Source organism: Lagenorhynchus albirostris, chromosome 4 (assembly GCF_949774975.1).
Source record: "Lagenorhynchus albirostris chromosome 4, mLagAlb1.1, whole genome shotgun sequence".
Lineage (NCBI taxonomy): Eukaryota > Metazoa > Chordata > Mammalia > Artiodactyla > Delphinidae > Lagenorhynchus > Lagenorhynchus albirostris.
In genome coordinates, this window is record NC_083098.1 from 33,674,973 (window position 1) to 33,693,897 (window position 18,925).

At 39.8% G+C, this 18,925-nt stretch overlaps 1 protein-coding gene across 1 annotated transcript in view; it reads right to left on the reverse strand.

Moving 5' to 3' along the window:
• Window positions 1–18,925, reverse strand: part of DCHS2 (dachsous cadherin-related 2) — a 290,076-nt gene that overhangs the window by 60,783 nt on the left and 210,368 nt on the right. The window contains exons 11-13 of the mRNA XM_060147145.1: window positions 13,955–14,089; window positions 13,535–13,744; window positions 5,891–6,748 (exon numbers count right to left, since the gene is read on the reverse strand). Coding sequence (XP_060003128.1) covers window positions 5,891–6,748; window positions 13,535–13,744; window positions 13,955–14,089 — 1,203 coding nt within the window. The remainder of the gene's footprint in view (window positions 1–5,890; window positions 6,749–13,534; window positions 13,745–13,954; window positions 14,090–18,925) is intronic.

Sequence of the window (18,925 nt, forward strand, 5' to 3'; positions counted from 1 at the left end):
TTCCCTCTTTTCATTATCATAAGTTATACGTTGGGCCCGTTCCAAAGCCGTGGATGACATAGAGACAGCACTTCCAAAATTATGGGAACTCTGTCACCTTGGAAAGTACAGTTCTTACCTGGTTTGGGGACAGGTGGAACAGAAAGGAGTGGTAGGGATTTAGAAACTGCAAATATTTCATTGCTGTTAAATAACTGCTGAGTAACAACTGGCTGCTCTGGTGCGAATGTATAGCCAGCTAACTTTATAGAATTCAATCAAGGATTTGGGACAGAAAGAAGGTAACAATAACAATGAAAACTGTGACTAGTACCCTCACATGACTTCACTTGATCCTTACGGTTTCTCTGTGAGTCAGTTGTTATTATTTCCACGCTCTAGAAGGAGAAAGAGAACTTGCCCATCCTGGGCAGGAGAACAGTAGAGACTCACTCAGCTACATTAAGTCCTATCGCAATGTCCATACTCCACGTACGTGCACCCCACCTTACCGACAGTAGGAGACAGAATTCTGGATCAATTGCCAAAGGGCCAGAAGAAAGGTTTTCCTCCAAAATATCAAGATCTAATTTGTTTATGAGACAATAGTAAATATATTTTACTAGTTAGAATGCACTCCTGTATCATCATCATGTTTTCATTTTATCTCAAGTCTTTTAATGTCTGACTATTCCATTTTTAATCAGGCAATTCATAATTTCAATGTTTCCTCTCTAGTAATTATTAAAAATGCATGAAGTTGTGAAAAGTCCACATTGGGGACTACGGTTGCTGATTCACTCTCATTGGTATAACCAAAGCTCTGGAAGTGGAAAAGAAGAAATAAAAGCTGGCTTCTAGAAGGTTCATTTAAATGGTTTAATGGATTGGAATGTCACAGACAACCAAGTGGTTTATATTTCACTTCAAAAAGATTCAGAATGGTTATATTTCGTCTCATGTGGGTAAAAAAGGAACAGCAGGTGGTAAGGGTACAGAGCGGGGAATCATTTGGGCTTCAGCTTTTCTTGTCACCTTGCTGTATGGCCAACCTCTCCCTTACAGGCAACTGGTACCTTCTGAAATGACTCTTTCTGTGAATAAATGAACATTTCATGACTTAAAGAGACCTTACCTACTGAAGGGTTTCTTCTAAAATGCTATAAACTATAAAAAATTATATATACGTATGTATATATATATATATATATATATCTATTTTTGAACTATGTACTGTTTTAAACAATTGAAGTGTTAAGTTTAATGTTGTTAATAGATGAAAATAATGTCAATCAAAACTCAAACTTGTGGGCTTTCCAAGAAAGAAAAGTTAAACAAATATAAATACATTAGAGTTATTTATTTTAACGTTTTATTTTCTTTAAAAAAATCTAAATGTTAAAAGCAGTTTAGGGTAATAGGATTTATGAAGATACAGAACATAATTCACTCGGGATGTCAGGCGGTGCCTGCCGGATGGGATGCTTGAGTGAACCACAGATGATGTGAGCTTCCAATAGGCACATATGTTTCCTTTGAAAATAAAGATTAAAATTGCAGATGTATTTGGGACAGAAATAATTCTGGAAGTTATAAAATGCTATTAAATAATGTATATCAAGGCCATTCTAACACTGATCAATGGGTTTACAATCTCTTAAAACCACTGGAATCCAAATTTTAAAAAAATCACCTTCTGGTGTCCATGATATGATCTGGCAATATGTATGAAATTCATGCTCCAGGCAAAGCTTTGGCCAGCTTGAAATATTTGGGGCATATGTCAATCAGTACATTACGCACTTTGTTGTCGTTGTTCACTGGGGCCTAGGGAATCCTGCCGACCCTGGTGTAGGTTAGCTGCATCTAATCAGATTCAACAGCCTTCTTAACCACCATCCTTTCCTCCTCTAGTTCTCCTTCCTGTCATATGCTGCAGCTTTTAGGCTACTCTCCCCTTAGCCTCCATGCCCTTCACACGTCATAGCTGCTCTTCAAAGCAAGGTCCCAACCCATTGCTTCTGATGTCTTGAAAAGTATATGGATATTTATGGGTACCATATGCTGTATTCCTGCCAGGTATTAACCTTGCTTATGTGTAAGATTTAATAAACAAATTTTAAGAGTGTTAAGTTCTATTAAAAAGGTAGCCGTCAAATTTAGTTCAGTAATTCTAAATACAAGAGGACTAAGAAAGACAACTCTAATCAGAGGTCAAAGAAAACACAATGATGCAATAGCAGAATAGAGGCTTCTGCCCATGTATTCATTAGTTTTTCTGAATGAACTGAAACAGGAGGCCCACCTTCAGAGGTAAGAAAGTAATTTAGTCTTCACTGTCTTCTGCCCTAGTTTTATTTTTTATCTCAGACCAGGTTACTCTTCGCCACATTGATTACTCCCAACTGTTACGGCTGGGGGTAGACGGAAGGTTGAGTGATGAGAAACAGACCAAAGTAGGGGTAGTTTCCTTCCCATAAAGGCAACCACTACAGACAGAGTGAGTCTCGGACACAGAAATGAATGGCGCACTGCAAAGATGAAAACAGGTGAATAATTTCCCCTTCCACAGCAGTTTTTATTAGGGTTATTATTAAATCATTTCTGAATTCAACCACAAATATTATTATACTTACTAACCCATAACTTAATGTCATACCGAAATATTTTCTTTGGTGTGCTTTAGATATTGACTTTTATTTAGGTTTAATCCTGCAAACAAATTAATCGTGGGTGACGTGAGAAAGGATATCTTTTTGTTTGTTTGTTTGTTTGTTGCGTTACGCAGGCCTGTCACTGTTGTGGCCTCTCCCGTTGTGGAGCAACAGGCTCCGGACGCGCAGGCTCAGCGGCCATGGCTCACGGGCCCAGCCGCTCCGCGGCATGTGGGATCTTCCCGGACTGTGGCACGAACCCGTGTCCCCTACATCGGCAGGCAGACTCTCAACCACTGCGCCACCAGGGAAGCCCGAGAAAGGATATCTTAATTAGGAAATGGCCAGGTACATTACTCAATTTTTAGAAATTTCATTTACTAATGTGAAAAAGTGTGACACAATGATGAGTCCTGTGCCAATTCTTTTGAGTGATAATTTATTTAATGCCTACTACTCTGCAGAATTTATATTGGATGAGAATGTTCATTAGCCGTGGTTGGAGATCTCATTATGTAAAGAATAAGTGAAGAACTAGAGACGGGAAAACTATTTTGAGTAAAAGCCAAAGACCCCCCCCCACTCAGTGATCTACAAGGCCCTGCCTGGTCCATTCGCTTCTGACCTTCATTTTTTACCATTCTTCACTTTGCTTACTCTGCTCCAGTCACACAGTCCTCTTTACTGTTCTTTGAGCAAACCAGGTGGGTTCCCACTGGATTTCTCCTTTTTTTTTTTTCGGAAATGCTCTTCCCCCAAATATATGAATGGCTACCTCCTCTCTTTAAGTCTTTGCCTAAATGTCACTTGCTCAATGATGCCTTCCCTAACCTGCTATCTAAAATTGCATTTGTGCCCTCCCCCAGCAGCCCTTGCTCTGCCTCTTTATACCATAGCTCTTAACACCGTCTAGCATACACTACATTTTAGTTATTTATTACGTTCATTGATATTGTCTCTTTACCCCTGCTAGAATGTAAGCCTCACAAGGACAAGCATCTTTGTCTTTTAGTTCACTAACATATCCTAGTAGAAGAGGACCTGGCACAAAATATGCAATAAAAATTTTGTTGAAGGAGCAAATAAAATATCTGAAGAGTGACTGTGTAGATCAGTGGAGTGCTCCAGAGGGCAGGACTAAGATTTATGGACAGACATAGAGGAGGCAGATCTGGGTTCAATGCAGGAATGACTTTTCACATGAAAGGGTTTTCCAACATTGTCATGCAATCAAATCACCTGCAGAGTTTGTTAAAAATGATAGTTCCTGGACCCCAGACCTACCGAAGCAGAAACTTCAGGGATCATCACAGAGTGCCTGTTTCACACACAAGTTCAAGAACCACTGTCCTAAACTTTCAGTCACTGAAATATTCAAGTAGAGACTGAAAGGTCTTGTGTCAAGGGTATTTAGGAAAAAAAAATGTTTCTATGTTCATTGCAGACAAAAGCTGGGCTCAAAAATTCTATGATTTTTTTTTTTTTCGGTACGCGGGCCTCTCGCTGTTGTGGCCTCTCCCGTTGCGGAGCACAGGCTCCGGACGCGCAGGCTCAGCGGCCATGGCTCACGGGCCCAGCCGCTCCGCGGCATGTGGGATCTTCCCAGACTGGGGCACGAACCTGTGTCCCCTGCATCGGCAGGCGGACTCTCAACCACTGCGCCACCAGGGAAGCCCAAAAATTCTATGATTTTATCAGATCAATTTCAAGATTGATTCATATATTTTGTGCTGTATTATTTAGAAAATGTCACCTTTCCTTTCTATCAGGCTCTGCTCTGGGGTTGGGATGTATACCTCTCCAGAGGTACAGAAACAGAGCTCTAAGGAGTATCTCATGTTATTTAACATTGAACTCTTATGCAGAAATCTCATCACACCTAAGTATATGGGTGGACATTTCTAGTTATTTTGGAAGTCGCTATTATTTCATTTAATGAAGGTAATTGCAATTTACCCTTAATTATGTTTAGAATCAATAAGAGGCCTTCCGAATAAGCAGCCCATGAGATAACCGTAATTCAAAAGAAGATCAAAGGTTAATAATCTGCAACTGAGAAGAACCCTAATTTGACATTCGATATTAAATTGAATATTCTCTTTTCATAAAGAATATAACGTGTAACAAAATATTTTCACTATGAAATGTATAGATCAATTTCAGAAAAATGAAGGTTGCCTTTTAAATAGTGGTTGTTTTAGGTATGGATAAAGTGAAACTGAACCCAAAATGACAAAATAAAAACAAAAAATGACTGGAGAAAGCAAACAGCACAAATCAGACTGTCGCAGGCAAACTCGTTCTCTCCCAAGCCCTGGAGTCCATGTGCTTTGCCCTCTGGCTGGCTGAAAGGTTCAGAAGATTTATTTCTCAACTCTCTAGTTAGATATAATTACCTAGATTGGATTTCTTTCAATCCACAACTATATACAAATGGGTTTTTTTGCTTTGGGCTAGAAAGATCATTTAAATTAATTTTTTTATGTTTCCCATTATGGCATACATTTGAGTAGGGAAATAACTGAAAAATATTTTAGCATTATGAGGAAAAATAGTTACCATTCACTGAAGCCTGTTCTGAGTAGTATAATCTGTGCCAAATTCTTTGAAGATCAGATATTACTGCACTGTTTGAAAGCAATGCTGACTGTATCAAAATGAGGTATAATATAAAATGAAGTATAATAATAATAATAACAGCAGTTCCCATATATTACATGTTGATTCTGAGTCAGATACTGTTTTAAGTGCTTTATGTGAACTGGCTTATTCAGTCTTATACCCTAATGAGGTGGGCACCAAACTTATCCTTAATTTGCAGATTAGGAAACTGAGGCAGAGACATCCAGCTGCCCAAGGACACACAGTGACAGTCACTGAACCACAACATACTTCACCTTTCATTGTACTTCTAGGAAAGTACTTTAGGAAATGCACAGTTGTTCAGAATTCATAAACATTTAAATAAAAGGGTTTTTATTTGAGATTTTAAATTTAAGTTAAACTTTATGAGCCTTGAATAATTTATCTTTCAGTATTTTTACTACCTTTTGCTGTCTTTAAAGGAGAGTGTGTGTGCGTGTTTTACTGTATTTGAGTATATTTTTCTAATGACAAATTTTGAATGAAAGTTGGCATATCAAGAATTGGCTGGACTCAAAAATTCATAACTGAACCGTGATAGCGCTCGTTCTATAATCCTTAGTTTTAAGCATTTTGCCAAAACTGGGACAATGTACAAAACACTTGACACTCACCTGCCTCACAATTTTCAGGCACAATCCCATTATACACATGCTGGCTGAACGAAATCCTTACATCTTCTCCTTCCATGTGAATGACCAAGAGACCAGTGGTTGTCCTAGCTGGGAACCCTTGGTCAACAACTTTTAACTGCAGCCAGATAGGAAAATATTCTGAAGCTGGGTTTTGTTGAAGTTGAATTTCTCCTGTGTATTCATTAATAGAAAACACTGACTGGGGCTCTGCAAAACTAAATATGACAGTTCCATTGGGCCCCAAGTCTGGGTCACTGGCTCTCAGGATGGCGGTCATCTGGTTAGTAGGTGACTGGGGGGAAAGAAAAATATCAAAGGGGTTCTGTTCCCAAACTGGATCATTGTCATTAACATCAGTGACATGTATTTTTATGATCACCATGGTGCTTCTTGAGCCCTGGACACCACAGTCTCTGGCAACAGCCTTAAATGTATGCTCAGCTCTTGCTTCTCGGTCAAGGATGTGGCTGGTTCTCAATGTGCCTGCTACGGGATCAATGGTGAATGCCCCGGAAGGCTCCTCCGCTAGAGAATACTCAGTTTGCCCATTCAGGCCTTCATCCTTGTCCACGGCAGAGAGCACAAGAACCACGGTTCCCACTTGAGCATCTTCTCTCACAGAGGCCTGGTAATGGAGCCTGGAGAAGGAAGGACTGTGGTCATTGTCATCCAGAACTCTGACTTGCAGCTGCACCATGGAGCTCCGGGGTGGATCCCCCAGATCGGAGCACAGGATGACTAGGGTGAAGTTGCTGACTTGCTCCCGGTCCAAAGCACGAGTGATTGAGAGTTCTCCTGATGTTTCATTAATAGCAAAGTACTCATCAGTATTTCCATCTAGTAAAGAAAACAATTCAAAATACATTTGAATTCAAAAAGTAGCAGCCCTTTGCCATGAATATACATATTCAGTCAACAAATATTTATTTCCTGATTATTACATCCTAGCACTTTTGTAAGTACATGATAATTAACTGTGTCTAGTGGAATGGCATTGATTACTATCCTATGGATAGACCTCTTCTGCATTTCAGAATTCCTTATTTTTGCTCTGTGTGTGTATGTGTGTGTTTCTTACATTTCTCCTTGAACTAATTTTAACATCTTTTTGGTTTGGTTTGGTATGAGAGTCATACAAATACGTTCTTTGATGGGGAGTTCTGGAGTGAGGATGACACAGAGCAAAGTCCACAGTCCACCACAGGACATAAAGTGTGAACAAAAATGCTATTTCTTGTCAAAGGCACTGATCCTGATTCTGCTTTCTCACTGTGAAAAGGAGAGAGAGAGTGGAAAATAAAAATTTATTAGGAGGTAGGATCAAGATGGTGGGGTGGGAAGAGTCTGAGCTCACCTCCTCTCAGGAAGACATCAAAACTACATAAAAAGAAACTCTCTCTGAGACTGACCTGAAGATTAGCAGAATGGCTCTTCTACAACCAAGATTACAAAGAAAGAACCATGTGGAGTCTGGTAGGAGGGGAGGAGAAGAAATCTAGTCAGGACCCACACCCCTCGTGTGTGACCCAGAAGAGGAGACGGATTTCAGAGGCTCAGGGATCCTCCCTCAGGGGTAGGGGTTTCAGCCCCACATTGGGCATACCAGCCCTGGGGTTCAGCACTTGGAATAGAAGCCCCTTTAGGTGGTTTGAAAACCAGTGGGGCTTAATGGAAGCCTGTAGGAAACTGAGACTCTGCTCTTGAAGAGTGTGGACACTCACTTGTTTGTTCCCAGTCCCAGCACAGAGACAGCAGACTGAAACATGCCTGGTGCTCTGGCCAGCCTGTTATGACTGCTCCAGTGCACCTTACCCCTGTCTGAGACAGGCTCTTACCTCAGCCTCTCCTGCTCCAGCCCCACTCCTTAACAAGGCAGAAACCATCAGTGCACCTTGGGAGAAACCAGGGCTTGCATCAGCCTCCTATTCCAGCCCTCTGAGTCCTAGTTCCAGCCCTGGCCAAGGCAGAAACCTCTATAGCACCAAGGAGACACTACGCTCACTCAGGATTGTGGCCCCAGCCCCTCAGACCCCGGCCCCACCCCCTGACAGGGCAGTGACAGCTAGCACATCCCAAAAGAAGACATGTCCCATGATCACTTTAGATCCAGCTCTACCACCAAAGCCACTGGGCATAGGCAGACTGCATAGGGATGCTCCAACTGCTTCAACACAAAGACATGATTTCAAGACCAAGAAGGGTATGTTTTCCCTAATTTCATAGAAACAAACAAACAAAATGAGAAGAAAGTCATAGAGAGTCAAACAAAATGAGAAGACACAAGCACATGTTCCAAAGCAAAGAGCAATATAAAACACTGGGATGGGGAGGAGGGAAGCCTAATGAAACAGAAATAAGTAATTTACCTGATAAAGTGTTCAAAGCAATAGTTATAAAAATGTTCACCAAACTTAGGAAAAGAATAGATGAATACAGTGAGAACTTCAACAAAGAACTAGAAAATATAAAAATGAGCCAATTAGAACTGAAGAATACAATAACTGAAAGGAGAAATACACTAGAAGGAATTAACAGCAGATTAAGTGATACAGAGGAACACATAAACGACCTAGAAGACAGAATAGTGGAAATCACCCTATCAGAGCAGCAAAAAGAAAAAAAGTTTAATAAGTATTATTTAAGGGACCTCTAGAACAATATCAAGCATACTAACATTCATGTTATAGGGGTCAGAGAGGAAGAGAGAGAAAAAAGGGGCAGAAAGCATATTTGATGTAATTATAGCTGAAAACATCACTAACCTGAAAAGGAAATGTATCCAGGTCCAAGAATCACAGAGATGCCTAAACAAGATGAACCCAAAGAGACTCACACTAAGTCATTTCATAATTAAAGTGGAAAAAGTTAAAGAGTGAATGACAGAATTTTAAAGACAGGAAGAGAAAAACAGAGTCACATACAAGGGAACCACGATAAATATTAGCTGACTTTTTAGCAGAAATCTTGCAAGCCAGAGGGAGTAGCATGACATATTTAAAGTGCTGAAAGGAAAGACCCTACAACCAAGAACACTCTACCCAGCAAGGTTATCATTCAGAATTGAAGGAGAGATAAAGAGTTTCCCAGACAAGCAAAAACTAAAAGAGGTTGTTGCCACTAAATTGGCTTTACAAGAAATGTTAAAGTGTCTTCTTTAAGTGAAAAAGAAAAGGCTATAAAAAGAAAATTTTTAGAAAGATGTGAAGAAAAAAAAATTTCACTGATAATTATAAATATATAGTAAAGGCAGTGAATCAACTACTTAAATAAGCTAGTACAAAGGTTAAAAGATAAAAATTATAAAATCAACAATAACTATGATAAACACTGAAGGGATATAAATAAAGATGTAAAATATGACACCAAAACATAAAGCATGTTGGGAGTGGAGTGAAAAATGTAAAGCTTTTAGGATGTGTTTGAACTTAAGCACTATCAGTTTAAAACAGCTATATGTAATTGATATATATGAACCTCATAGTAACCACAAATCAAAAATCTCCAATGGATATGCAAAAAACAAAGAGAAAAGAACCCAAACATAAAACTAAAGAGAATAGTTAAACTGTGAGGAAATAGACTAAAGGAACAAGAAAAGAACAGAGAAGAACTATAAAAACAACCAGAAAACAAGTAACAATATGGCAGTAAGTACATATCTGTGAGTAATTACTTTATGTATATAGATTAAATGCTCCAATCACAGGACATAGGGTGGCTGAATGGATAAGAAAACAAACCCATCTATATGCTGCCTACAAGAGACTCACTTCAGATCTAAAGACATATTCACTTCAAAGTAAAAAGATGGAAAAAGATACTCCATGCAAATGGAAATGAAAAGAAAGCTGTGATAACAATATGCATATCAGACAAAATGGACTTTAAAATAAAGTTAATAACAAAGACAAAGAAGGGCATCATATAAATGGGTCAATCCATTGAAGAAGATATATCATTCATAAACATAAATGCACCTAGTACAAGAGCACCTAACTATATAAAGCAAATATTAACACACATAAAGGGAGAAACTGACAGAAATACAATAACAGTAGAGAACTTTAATACCCCATTTACATAAATGAACAGATCATTCAGAAAGAAAATCAATAAGGGACACATCAAATGACACAGTAGATCAGAAGAAGTTAATAGATATCTACAAAACATTCCATTAAAAACAGCAGAAAACACATTCTTTTCAAGTACACATAAAACATTCTCCAGGACAGATCACATGCTAGGCCACAAAAAAAATCTTCAATACATTTAAGAAGATTGAAATCATATCAAGTATGCGTCTTTTCTGACCACAGTGGTATGAAACTAGAAATCAATTACAGGAAGGAAACTGGAAAACACACAAACATGCGGAGACTAAACAACATACTACTAAAAAACCAATGGGTCAACAAAGAAATCAAAGAGGAAATAAAAAAAAAATACCTTGAGATGAATGAAGAGAAAAACACAACTTTCCAAAATCTATGGGACACAGCAAAAGCAGTTCTAAGAGGGAAGTTTATAGTAATTCAAGTCTAACTCAAGAAACGAGAAAAATCTTAAATAAACAACCTAACTTTTCATCTAAAGGAACTAGAAAAAGAAGTACAAAGTCCACAGAAGGAAGGAAATAATAAAGATGAGAGCAGAAGTAAATAAAATAGAGACCAAAAAAAAAAAAAAGAAAAGCTCTGTGAAACTAAGAGCTGTTTTTTTTAAAGATAAACAAAATTGATAAAACTGTTAGCCAGACTCATCAAGAAAAGAAGAGAAAGTCTAAGTAAATAAAATTAGAAATGAAAGAGGAGAAATTACCACTGATATCACAGAGATACAATCATAAGAGAATACTACTGACAGGTATACAGCAGCAAATTGGACAACTTAGAAGAAATGGAAGAATGCCTAGAAACATACACACTTCCAAGACCAAAGTAATGAAATTGAATCAATAATCAAAAAACTCCCAACAGGGGCTTCCCTGGTGGCGCAGTGGTTGAGAGTCCGCCTGCCGATGCAGGGGATATGGGTTCGTGCCCCGGTCCGGGAGGATCCCACATGCCGTGGAGCAGCTGGGCCCGTGAGCCATGGCCGCTGAGCCTGCACGTCTGGAGCCTGTGCTCCGCAACGGGAGAGGCCACAGCAGTGAGAGGCCCGCGTAATGCAAAAACAAACAAACAAACAAAAAAAAAAAAACAAAGAAACTCCTAACAAATCAGAGTAGGACCACACCAGAATTTGAGGGTTTCTATCAAACACTTAAGGAAAAGTTAATACCTATCTTTCCCAAACTATACCAAAAATTGAAGAGAAGGGAACACTTCCAAACTCATTCTATGAAGCCCTAATATCAAAACCAGACAAAGACACTACAAAAATAAATTATCAGGCCAATATTCCTGATGAACATAATGCAAAACCCTCAACAAAAATATTAGCAAACTAAATTCAACAATACATATAAAGGATTTTTAATCATGATCAATTGAAATTTATTCCAGGGATGCAAGGATGGTTCAATATCTGCAAATCAATCAAGGTGTTACACCACATCAAAAAAGGGGAGGATAAAAGCCATATGATCATCTCATTTGACATAGAAAAAGCATTTTGCCGAACTCAACATCCATTTATGATAAAATCTCTTATCAAAGTTGGTAAAGATGAAACATACCTCAACATTATAAAGGCCATACATGACAAGCCCACAGCTGACATCAAACTCAACATTGAAAAGCTGAAAACTTTTCTTCTAAGATCAGGAATAAGACAAGCATTCCCACTCTCATCACTTCTATTTAACATAGTATTGGGAGTCATGGAGAGGGGCAAAGTGGGTGAAGGGGAATCATGGGTACAAACTACTAGGTATAAAATAAGTTACAAGGATGTAATGCACAGCACTGGGAATACTCAATATTTTATAATAACTTTGTATGGAGCATAATCTATAAAAACATTGAATTATTATGTTGAACATCTGCAACTGTAAGTCTACTATACTTCAATTTTTAAAATGTCCTTTAATGGGACTTAGATCTAGGGTACAGTCAAGATAGGGAGATATTGAGGTCCAGTGGTAGCTGAAAACAGGAACTGGATGAAATGACCAGAAAGAGTGTGTCTATGAGAAAAGAAAAAGATATGCCAAAAAGATCCAGAAAACTCTAACAAGTCAGAGAACCACCAGAAGAACAAGGACATTGGGAAGACTTGTCTAGAAAGACAGATGAAGGACCAAAAGAAAGTAAGTGGCTTTCTGAAGTCAAGGTGAGACCAAGTGTCCAGGGCATGGTGCACAAAGACAAAAAGCAATACAATTAAATTAAGAACTGAGGGCTTCCCTGGTGGAGCAGTGGTTGAAAGTCCGCCTGCTGATGCAGGGGACACGGGTTCGTGCCCCGGTCTGGGAAGATCCCACATGCTGCAGAGCGGCTAGGCCTGTGAGCCATGGCCACTGAGCCTGCGCGTCCAGAGCCTGTGCTCCACAACGGGAGAGGCCACAACAGTGAGAGGCCCATGTACCGCAAAAAAAAAAAAAAAAAAATTAAGAACTAAGAAAGATCCAATGCATTTGGCGACAACGGGATCTTTTATGTCTCTGGAAAGGGTAGTTTCGCTGGAGTGACTTCAGTGGAACACATTTTACAGCAGCCTAAGAAATGAAAGTAAAGACACAGAAACCAGAGTGTAGACAACAATTTTCAAGAAGTTTGACTGTGAAGGAAAAGAGACAGTGAGTGAAGGGAGATGCTTTTCAAGATGGGAAATACTGGAAATACTGATGGGAAAAGCCAGTAGAGAGGAACTGTTGACCATTTGGGAAAGGGAAGTGAATGGTCAAAAAGAATGTCCTTGATGCTGTGCGAGGTGACAGGTGCTGTTTGGGGATTGCTTGTAGCTGGTCCTCAACAAGATAAATACAAAGAAATTAAGAGTAAGTATTTAGAAAATTTTATAGCAACATGAGAGAATAATCTTATGTCTTCATAATACAGTAATAGTTTTTAAAAACTGGGGCTTGCATTTTGTATGCCTCTGATTTTTTCTCCCAGTAATTTATAATTATTGGATTTTACAAAAGTATCAGTTATATCAGATTGGAAATTTCAAAAAACACAAACCCTGGTCCTTAACCACAATTGGTAGTGTAGAAGTTCCTAAAGACTTTGATCTCTGGGGTATTGTTGTAGATCTGAAGTGTTTCATTGGTCTGCAGATCTGGGAATTGTTTTTCTACTCATGTCCTCTAGGCCTGAAAGAAAATCTTGACTGTTCAAAATAATAAAAATAAGTGATCATACGAGAGAAGTGAAAATAGAGAAAAAGTGAAAATAGAAAACAAAAGCTATCTGTTCCATCTGTACATGCACTAATATTAGTGGATTACTAACAGCGAGAGTTGTCAAGGGCAGATTTTTGAGGAGTTTGGAGGGCACTGGATCAGGGTGGCTGTGGGGAGGAGGAGAGGAGACCCAGGGCACCAAACAGTTCTTAGCAGGTGTGCGTTCTGTAAACACTGCACTAGATACCAAATGCTGAATGCACTCCATGAAGTGTGTGTCAACCGAGTTGGTATCCTGGGGAGGCGGGTATTTAAATAAAGATAATACTTACCAATTATGTGATACCTGACAGCTCCATTATTGCCAGCATCCATATCAGAGGCCAAAACAGTGTAGACAAGCTCTGGCTCTTGGTTTTCCAGAACCTCAATGTCATGCCTGGGGACAATAATCTCCGGTGCGTGATCGTTTTCATCTCCCACTGTGCAGAGAATTGTTGTAGTCCCAGACAGAGCAGGGGCTCCCCCATCACGTACAAGTACTGACAAGGAACAAAAGACGGCACAGATGGTGGCCATTAATTCATACCTAAAATATGCTGCCCTAACCAGACAGCAACAGACCAAATTAACCGGGTAGCACTGGGTCAATAATATTTTATTTAAAGACAACCTACTGAAATGTAAAATTTCCCCTCTCAGTGGCCTGCTGCCTGTTTTTGTTTGTTTAGCACAGTCAAGGGATCCCTTACCTCGAAGGGTGAGGACTTCCTGAACTTCTCTGTCAAGTGTGGTGGTTGTCACCACCTCCCCAGTGTCAGGATTTATCTCGAACAACCCAAATAAAGCACCTGGCATGATTTCAAACTGAAGCTTGGAATTGATTCCTAAAGGAAAATATAGAGGAAAAACTCAGCCATTATCCCCTTGGAATCCATCTGTCTCTTCTCCTTTTTCCTATGAACATGTTAGGCCATAGATTAAAAAAGGCAAGACACGTAACCTTCAAATTAAGGTCAGAAACAAAAACAAAAATTTACAACAACTCTTTTGGCTGGTCTTGCTAAATAAAAGTCTCCTGGCTGAAATGCTGGATTTTCAAAAATCCTTCCCACAGTGAATGCTTAAGATTTTCTCCCTCCCATAAAAAATTTCTTATGAGTGTGCAACCCTATAACATATTCCTAATTACTCCTGCTAACACCTAATTGTGATTTAATGGCATCATTATAAGCTTGCAGGGCAAATGGCAATTTCTGTAGGTGGACCCTCTGTTTAAAAGCTTGTGCCCAAAGAGCTTCAAGATAGAGGAAGAGTAAGATGTGGAGATCACCCTCCTCCCCACAAATACATCAGAAATACATCTACATGTGGAACAACTCCTACAGAATACCTACTGAATGCAGGCGGAAGACCTCAGACCTCCCAAAAGGCAAGTGACTCCCCACGTACCTGGGTAGGGCAAAAGAAAAAAGAAAAAAACAGACACAAAAGAATAGGGACGGGACCTGCAATAGGGAGGGAGCTGTGAAGGAGGAAAGGTTTCCATACACTAGGAAGCCCCTTTGCAGGCAGAGACTATGGGTGACGGAGGGGGGAAGCTTCGGAGCCATGGAGGAGAGCGCAGCAACAGAGGTGCAGAGGGCAAAGCGGAGAGATTCCCGCACAGAGGATCCGTGCCGACCGGCACTCACCAGCCCGAGAAGCTTCTCTGCTCACCCGCCGGGACGGGTGGGGGCTGGGAGCTGAGGATCGGGCTTCGGAGGTCGGATCCCAGGGAGAGGGCTGGGGTTGGCTGCGTGAACACAGCCTGAAAGGGGCTAGTGCATCACAGCTAGCCGGGAGGGAGTCCGGGAAAATGTCTGGAGCTGCCAAAGAGGCAAGAGACATTTTCTTGCCTCTGTGTTTCCTGGTGCGCGAGGAGAGGGGATTAAGAGCACCGCTTAAAGGAGCTCCAGAGACGGGCGCGAGCTGCGGCTATCAGCGCGGACCCCAGAGACGGGCATGAGACGCTAAGGCTGCTGCTGCCGCCACCAAGAAGCCTGTGTGCAAGCACAGGTCACTCTCCACACCTCCCCTCCTCGGATCCTGTGCAGCCCGCCACTGCAGGGTCCCATGATCCAGGGAAAACTTCCCCGAGAGAACACACGGTGTGCCTCAGGCTGGTGCAACGTCATGTTGGCCTCTGCTGCCGCAGGCTCGCCCTGCATCCGTACTCCTCCCTTCCCCAACCCTGAGTGAGCCCGAGCCCCCGAAGCAGCTGCTCCTTTAACCCCATCCTGTCTGAGCGAAGAACAGATGCCCTCCGGTGACCTACACGCAGAGGCAGTGTCAAATCCAAAGCTGAACCCCAGGAGCTGAGCGAACAAAGAAGAGAAAGGGAAATTTCTCCCAGCAGCCTCAGGAGCCGCGGATTAAATCTGCACAATCATCTTGATGTACCCTGCATCTGTGGAATACCTGAATAGACAACAAGTCATCCCAAATTGAGGAGGTGGACTTTGAGAGCAACGATATATATATCTTTTTCCCTTTTTCTTTCTTTGTCAGTGTGTATGTGTATGCTTCTGAGTGTGATTTTGTCTGTATAGCTTTGCTTTTACCATTTGTCCTAGGGTTCTGTGTGTCCATTTTTGTTTTTGTTTGTGTTTTAGTATAGTTTTTAGCATTTGGTATCATTCGTGGATTTGTCTTTTGGTTGCTCTCTTCTTGCTTTTTCTTTTATTACTTTAAAAATTTTTTTTAAAAAACTATTTTTTATTTTAATAACTTTATTCCATTTTATTTTATCTCCTTCTTTCTTTCTTTCTTACTTTTTTTTCTCCCTTTTATTCTGAGCCGTGTGTATGACAGGCTCTTGGTGCTCCAGCCAGGGGTCAGGGCTGTGCCTCTAAGATGGGAGAGCCAAGTTCAGGACATTGGTCCACAAAAGACCTCCCAGTTCCATGTAATATGAAATGGTGAAAATCTCCCGGAGATCTCCATCTCAATGCCAAGACCCAGCTCCAGTCAACGACCAGCAAACTCCAGTGCTGGACACCCTATGCCAAACAACTACCAACACAGGAACACAACCCCACCGATTAGCAGAGAGGCTGCCTAACATCATAAGAAGGTCACAGACACCCCAAAACACACCACCAGACATGGACCTGCCCAACAGAAGACAAGATCTAGCCTCATCCACAAGAACACGGGTACTAGTCCCCTCCACCGGGAAGCCTACACAACCTTACCCACTGGGGGCAGACACCAAAAACAATGGAAACTACAAACATGCAGCCTGTGAAAAGGAGACCACAAACACAGTAAGTTAAGAAAAATGAGAAGACAAAAATGACACAGCAGATGAAGGAGCAATGTAAAAACCCACAGACCTAACAAATGAAGAGGAAATAGGCAGTCTACAAAAAACTAATTCAGAATAATGATAGTAAATATGATCCAAAATCTTGGAAATAGAATGGAGAAAATACAAGAAATGTTTAACAAGGACCTAGAAGAACTAAAGAGCAAACAACCAGTGATGAACAACACAATAAATGAAATTAAAAATTCTCTAGAAGGGATCAATAGCAGAATAACTGAGGCAGAAGAACGGATAAGTGACCTGGAAGATAAAATAGTGGAAATAACTAGTGGAGAGCAGAATAAAGAAAAAACATTGAAAAGAAATGAGGACAGTCTCAGAGACTTCTGGGACAACATTAAACACACAAACATTTGAATTATAGGGGCCCCAGAAGAAGAAGAGTAAAGGAAAGGGACTGAGAAAATATTTGAAGGGATTATAGTTAAAAACTTCCCTAATATGGGAAAGGATATAGTTAATCAAGTCCAAGAAGCACAGAGAGTCCCATATAGGATAAATCCAAGGAGAAACATGCCAAGATACAGATAAATCAAGCTATCAAAAAATAAATACAAAGAAAAAATATTAAAAGCAGCAAGGGAAAAACAACAAATAACATATAAGGGAATTCCCGTAAGGTTAACAGCTGAACTTTCAGCAGAAACTCTCCAAGCCAGAATGGAGTGGCAGGACACATTTCAAGTGATGAAGGGGAGAAAAACAAAACCAAGATTACTCTACCCAGCAAGGATCTCATTCAGATTTGATGGAGAAATTAAAAGCTTTACAGACAAGCAAAAGCTAAGAGAGTTCAGCACCACCAAACCAGCTCTACAACAAATGCTAAAGGAACTTCTCTAGGCAGGAAACACAAGAGAAGGAAAAGACCTACAATAACAAACTCAAAACAATTAAGATAATGGAAATAGGAACATACATATCTATAATTACCTTAAATGTAAAAGCTTAAATGCTCCAACCAAAAGACATAGACTGGCTGAAAGGATACAAAAACAAGACCCATAGATATGCTGTCTACAAGAGACCCACTTCAGACCTAGGGACACACACAGACTGAAAGTGGGGGATGGAAAAAGATATTCCATGCAAATGGAAATCAAAAGAAAGCTGGAGTAGCAATTCTCATATCAGACAAAAAAGACTTTAAAACAAAAACTATTACAAGAGACAATGAAGGACACTACATAATGATCAAGGGATCAATCCAAGAAGAAGAAATCCAAGAAGAAGAAATGTTATAAATTTACAATTTATCACAATTGTAAATATTTATGCACCCAACACAGGAGCACCTCAATACATAAGGCAAATACTAATAGCCATAAAAGGGGAAATCAACAGTACGACAATCATAGTAGGGGACTTTAACACCCCACTCTCACCAATGGACAGATCATCCAACATGAAAATAAATAAGGACACACAAGCTTTAAATGATACATTAAACAAGATAGACTTAATTGATATTTATAGGACTATCCATCCAAAAACAACAGAATACACTTTCTTCTCAAGTGTTTCAGGGAACACTCTCCAGGATAGATCATATCTTGGGTCACAAATCAAGCCCTGGTAAATTTAAGAAAATTGAAGTAATATCAAGTCTCTTTTCTGACCACAACACTATGAGAATAGGTATCAATTACAGGAAAAGATCTGTAAAAAATACAAACACATGGAGGCTAAACAATACACTACTTAATAACGAAGGGATCACTGAAGAAATCAAAGAGGAAATCAAAAAATACCTAGAAACAAATGACAATGAAAACACGACAATCCAAAACCTATGGGATGCAGCAAAAGCAGTTCTAAGAGGGAAGTTTATAGCAATAGCATCCTACCTTAAGAGATAAGAAACATGTCAAACAAACAACCTAACCTTACACCTAGAACAATTAGAGAAAGAAGAACAAAAAAACCCCAAAGTTAGCAGAAGGAAAGAAATCATAAAGATCAGGTCAGAAATAAATGAAAAAGAAAGGAAGGAAAAAAATAGCAAAGATCAATAAAACTAAAAGCTGGCTCTTTAAGAAGATAAACAAAATTGATAAACCAGTAGCCAAACTCATCATGAAAAAAAGAGAGAAGATTCAAATCAAAAGAATTACAAATGAAAAAGAAGTAACAGCTGACACTGCAGAAATACAAAGCATCATGAGAGATTACTACAAGCAACTCTATGCCAATAAAATCAGAAACCTGGAAGAAATGGGCAAATTGTTAGAAAGGCACAACCTTCTGAGACTGAACCAGGAAGAAATAGAAAATATGAACAGACCAATCACAAGCAGTGAAATTGAAACTGTGATTAAAAATCTTAGAACAAGAAAAGGCTCAGGACCAGATG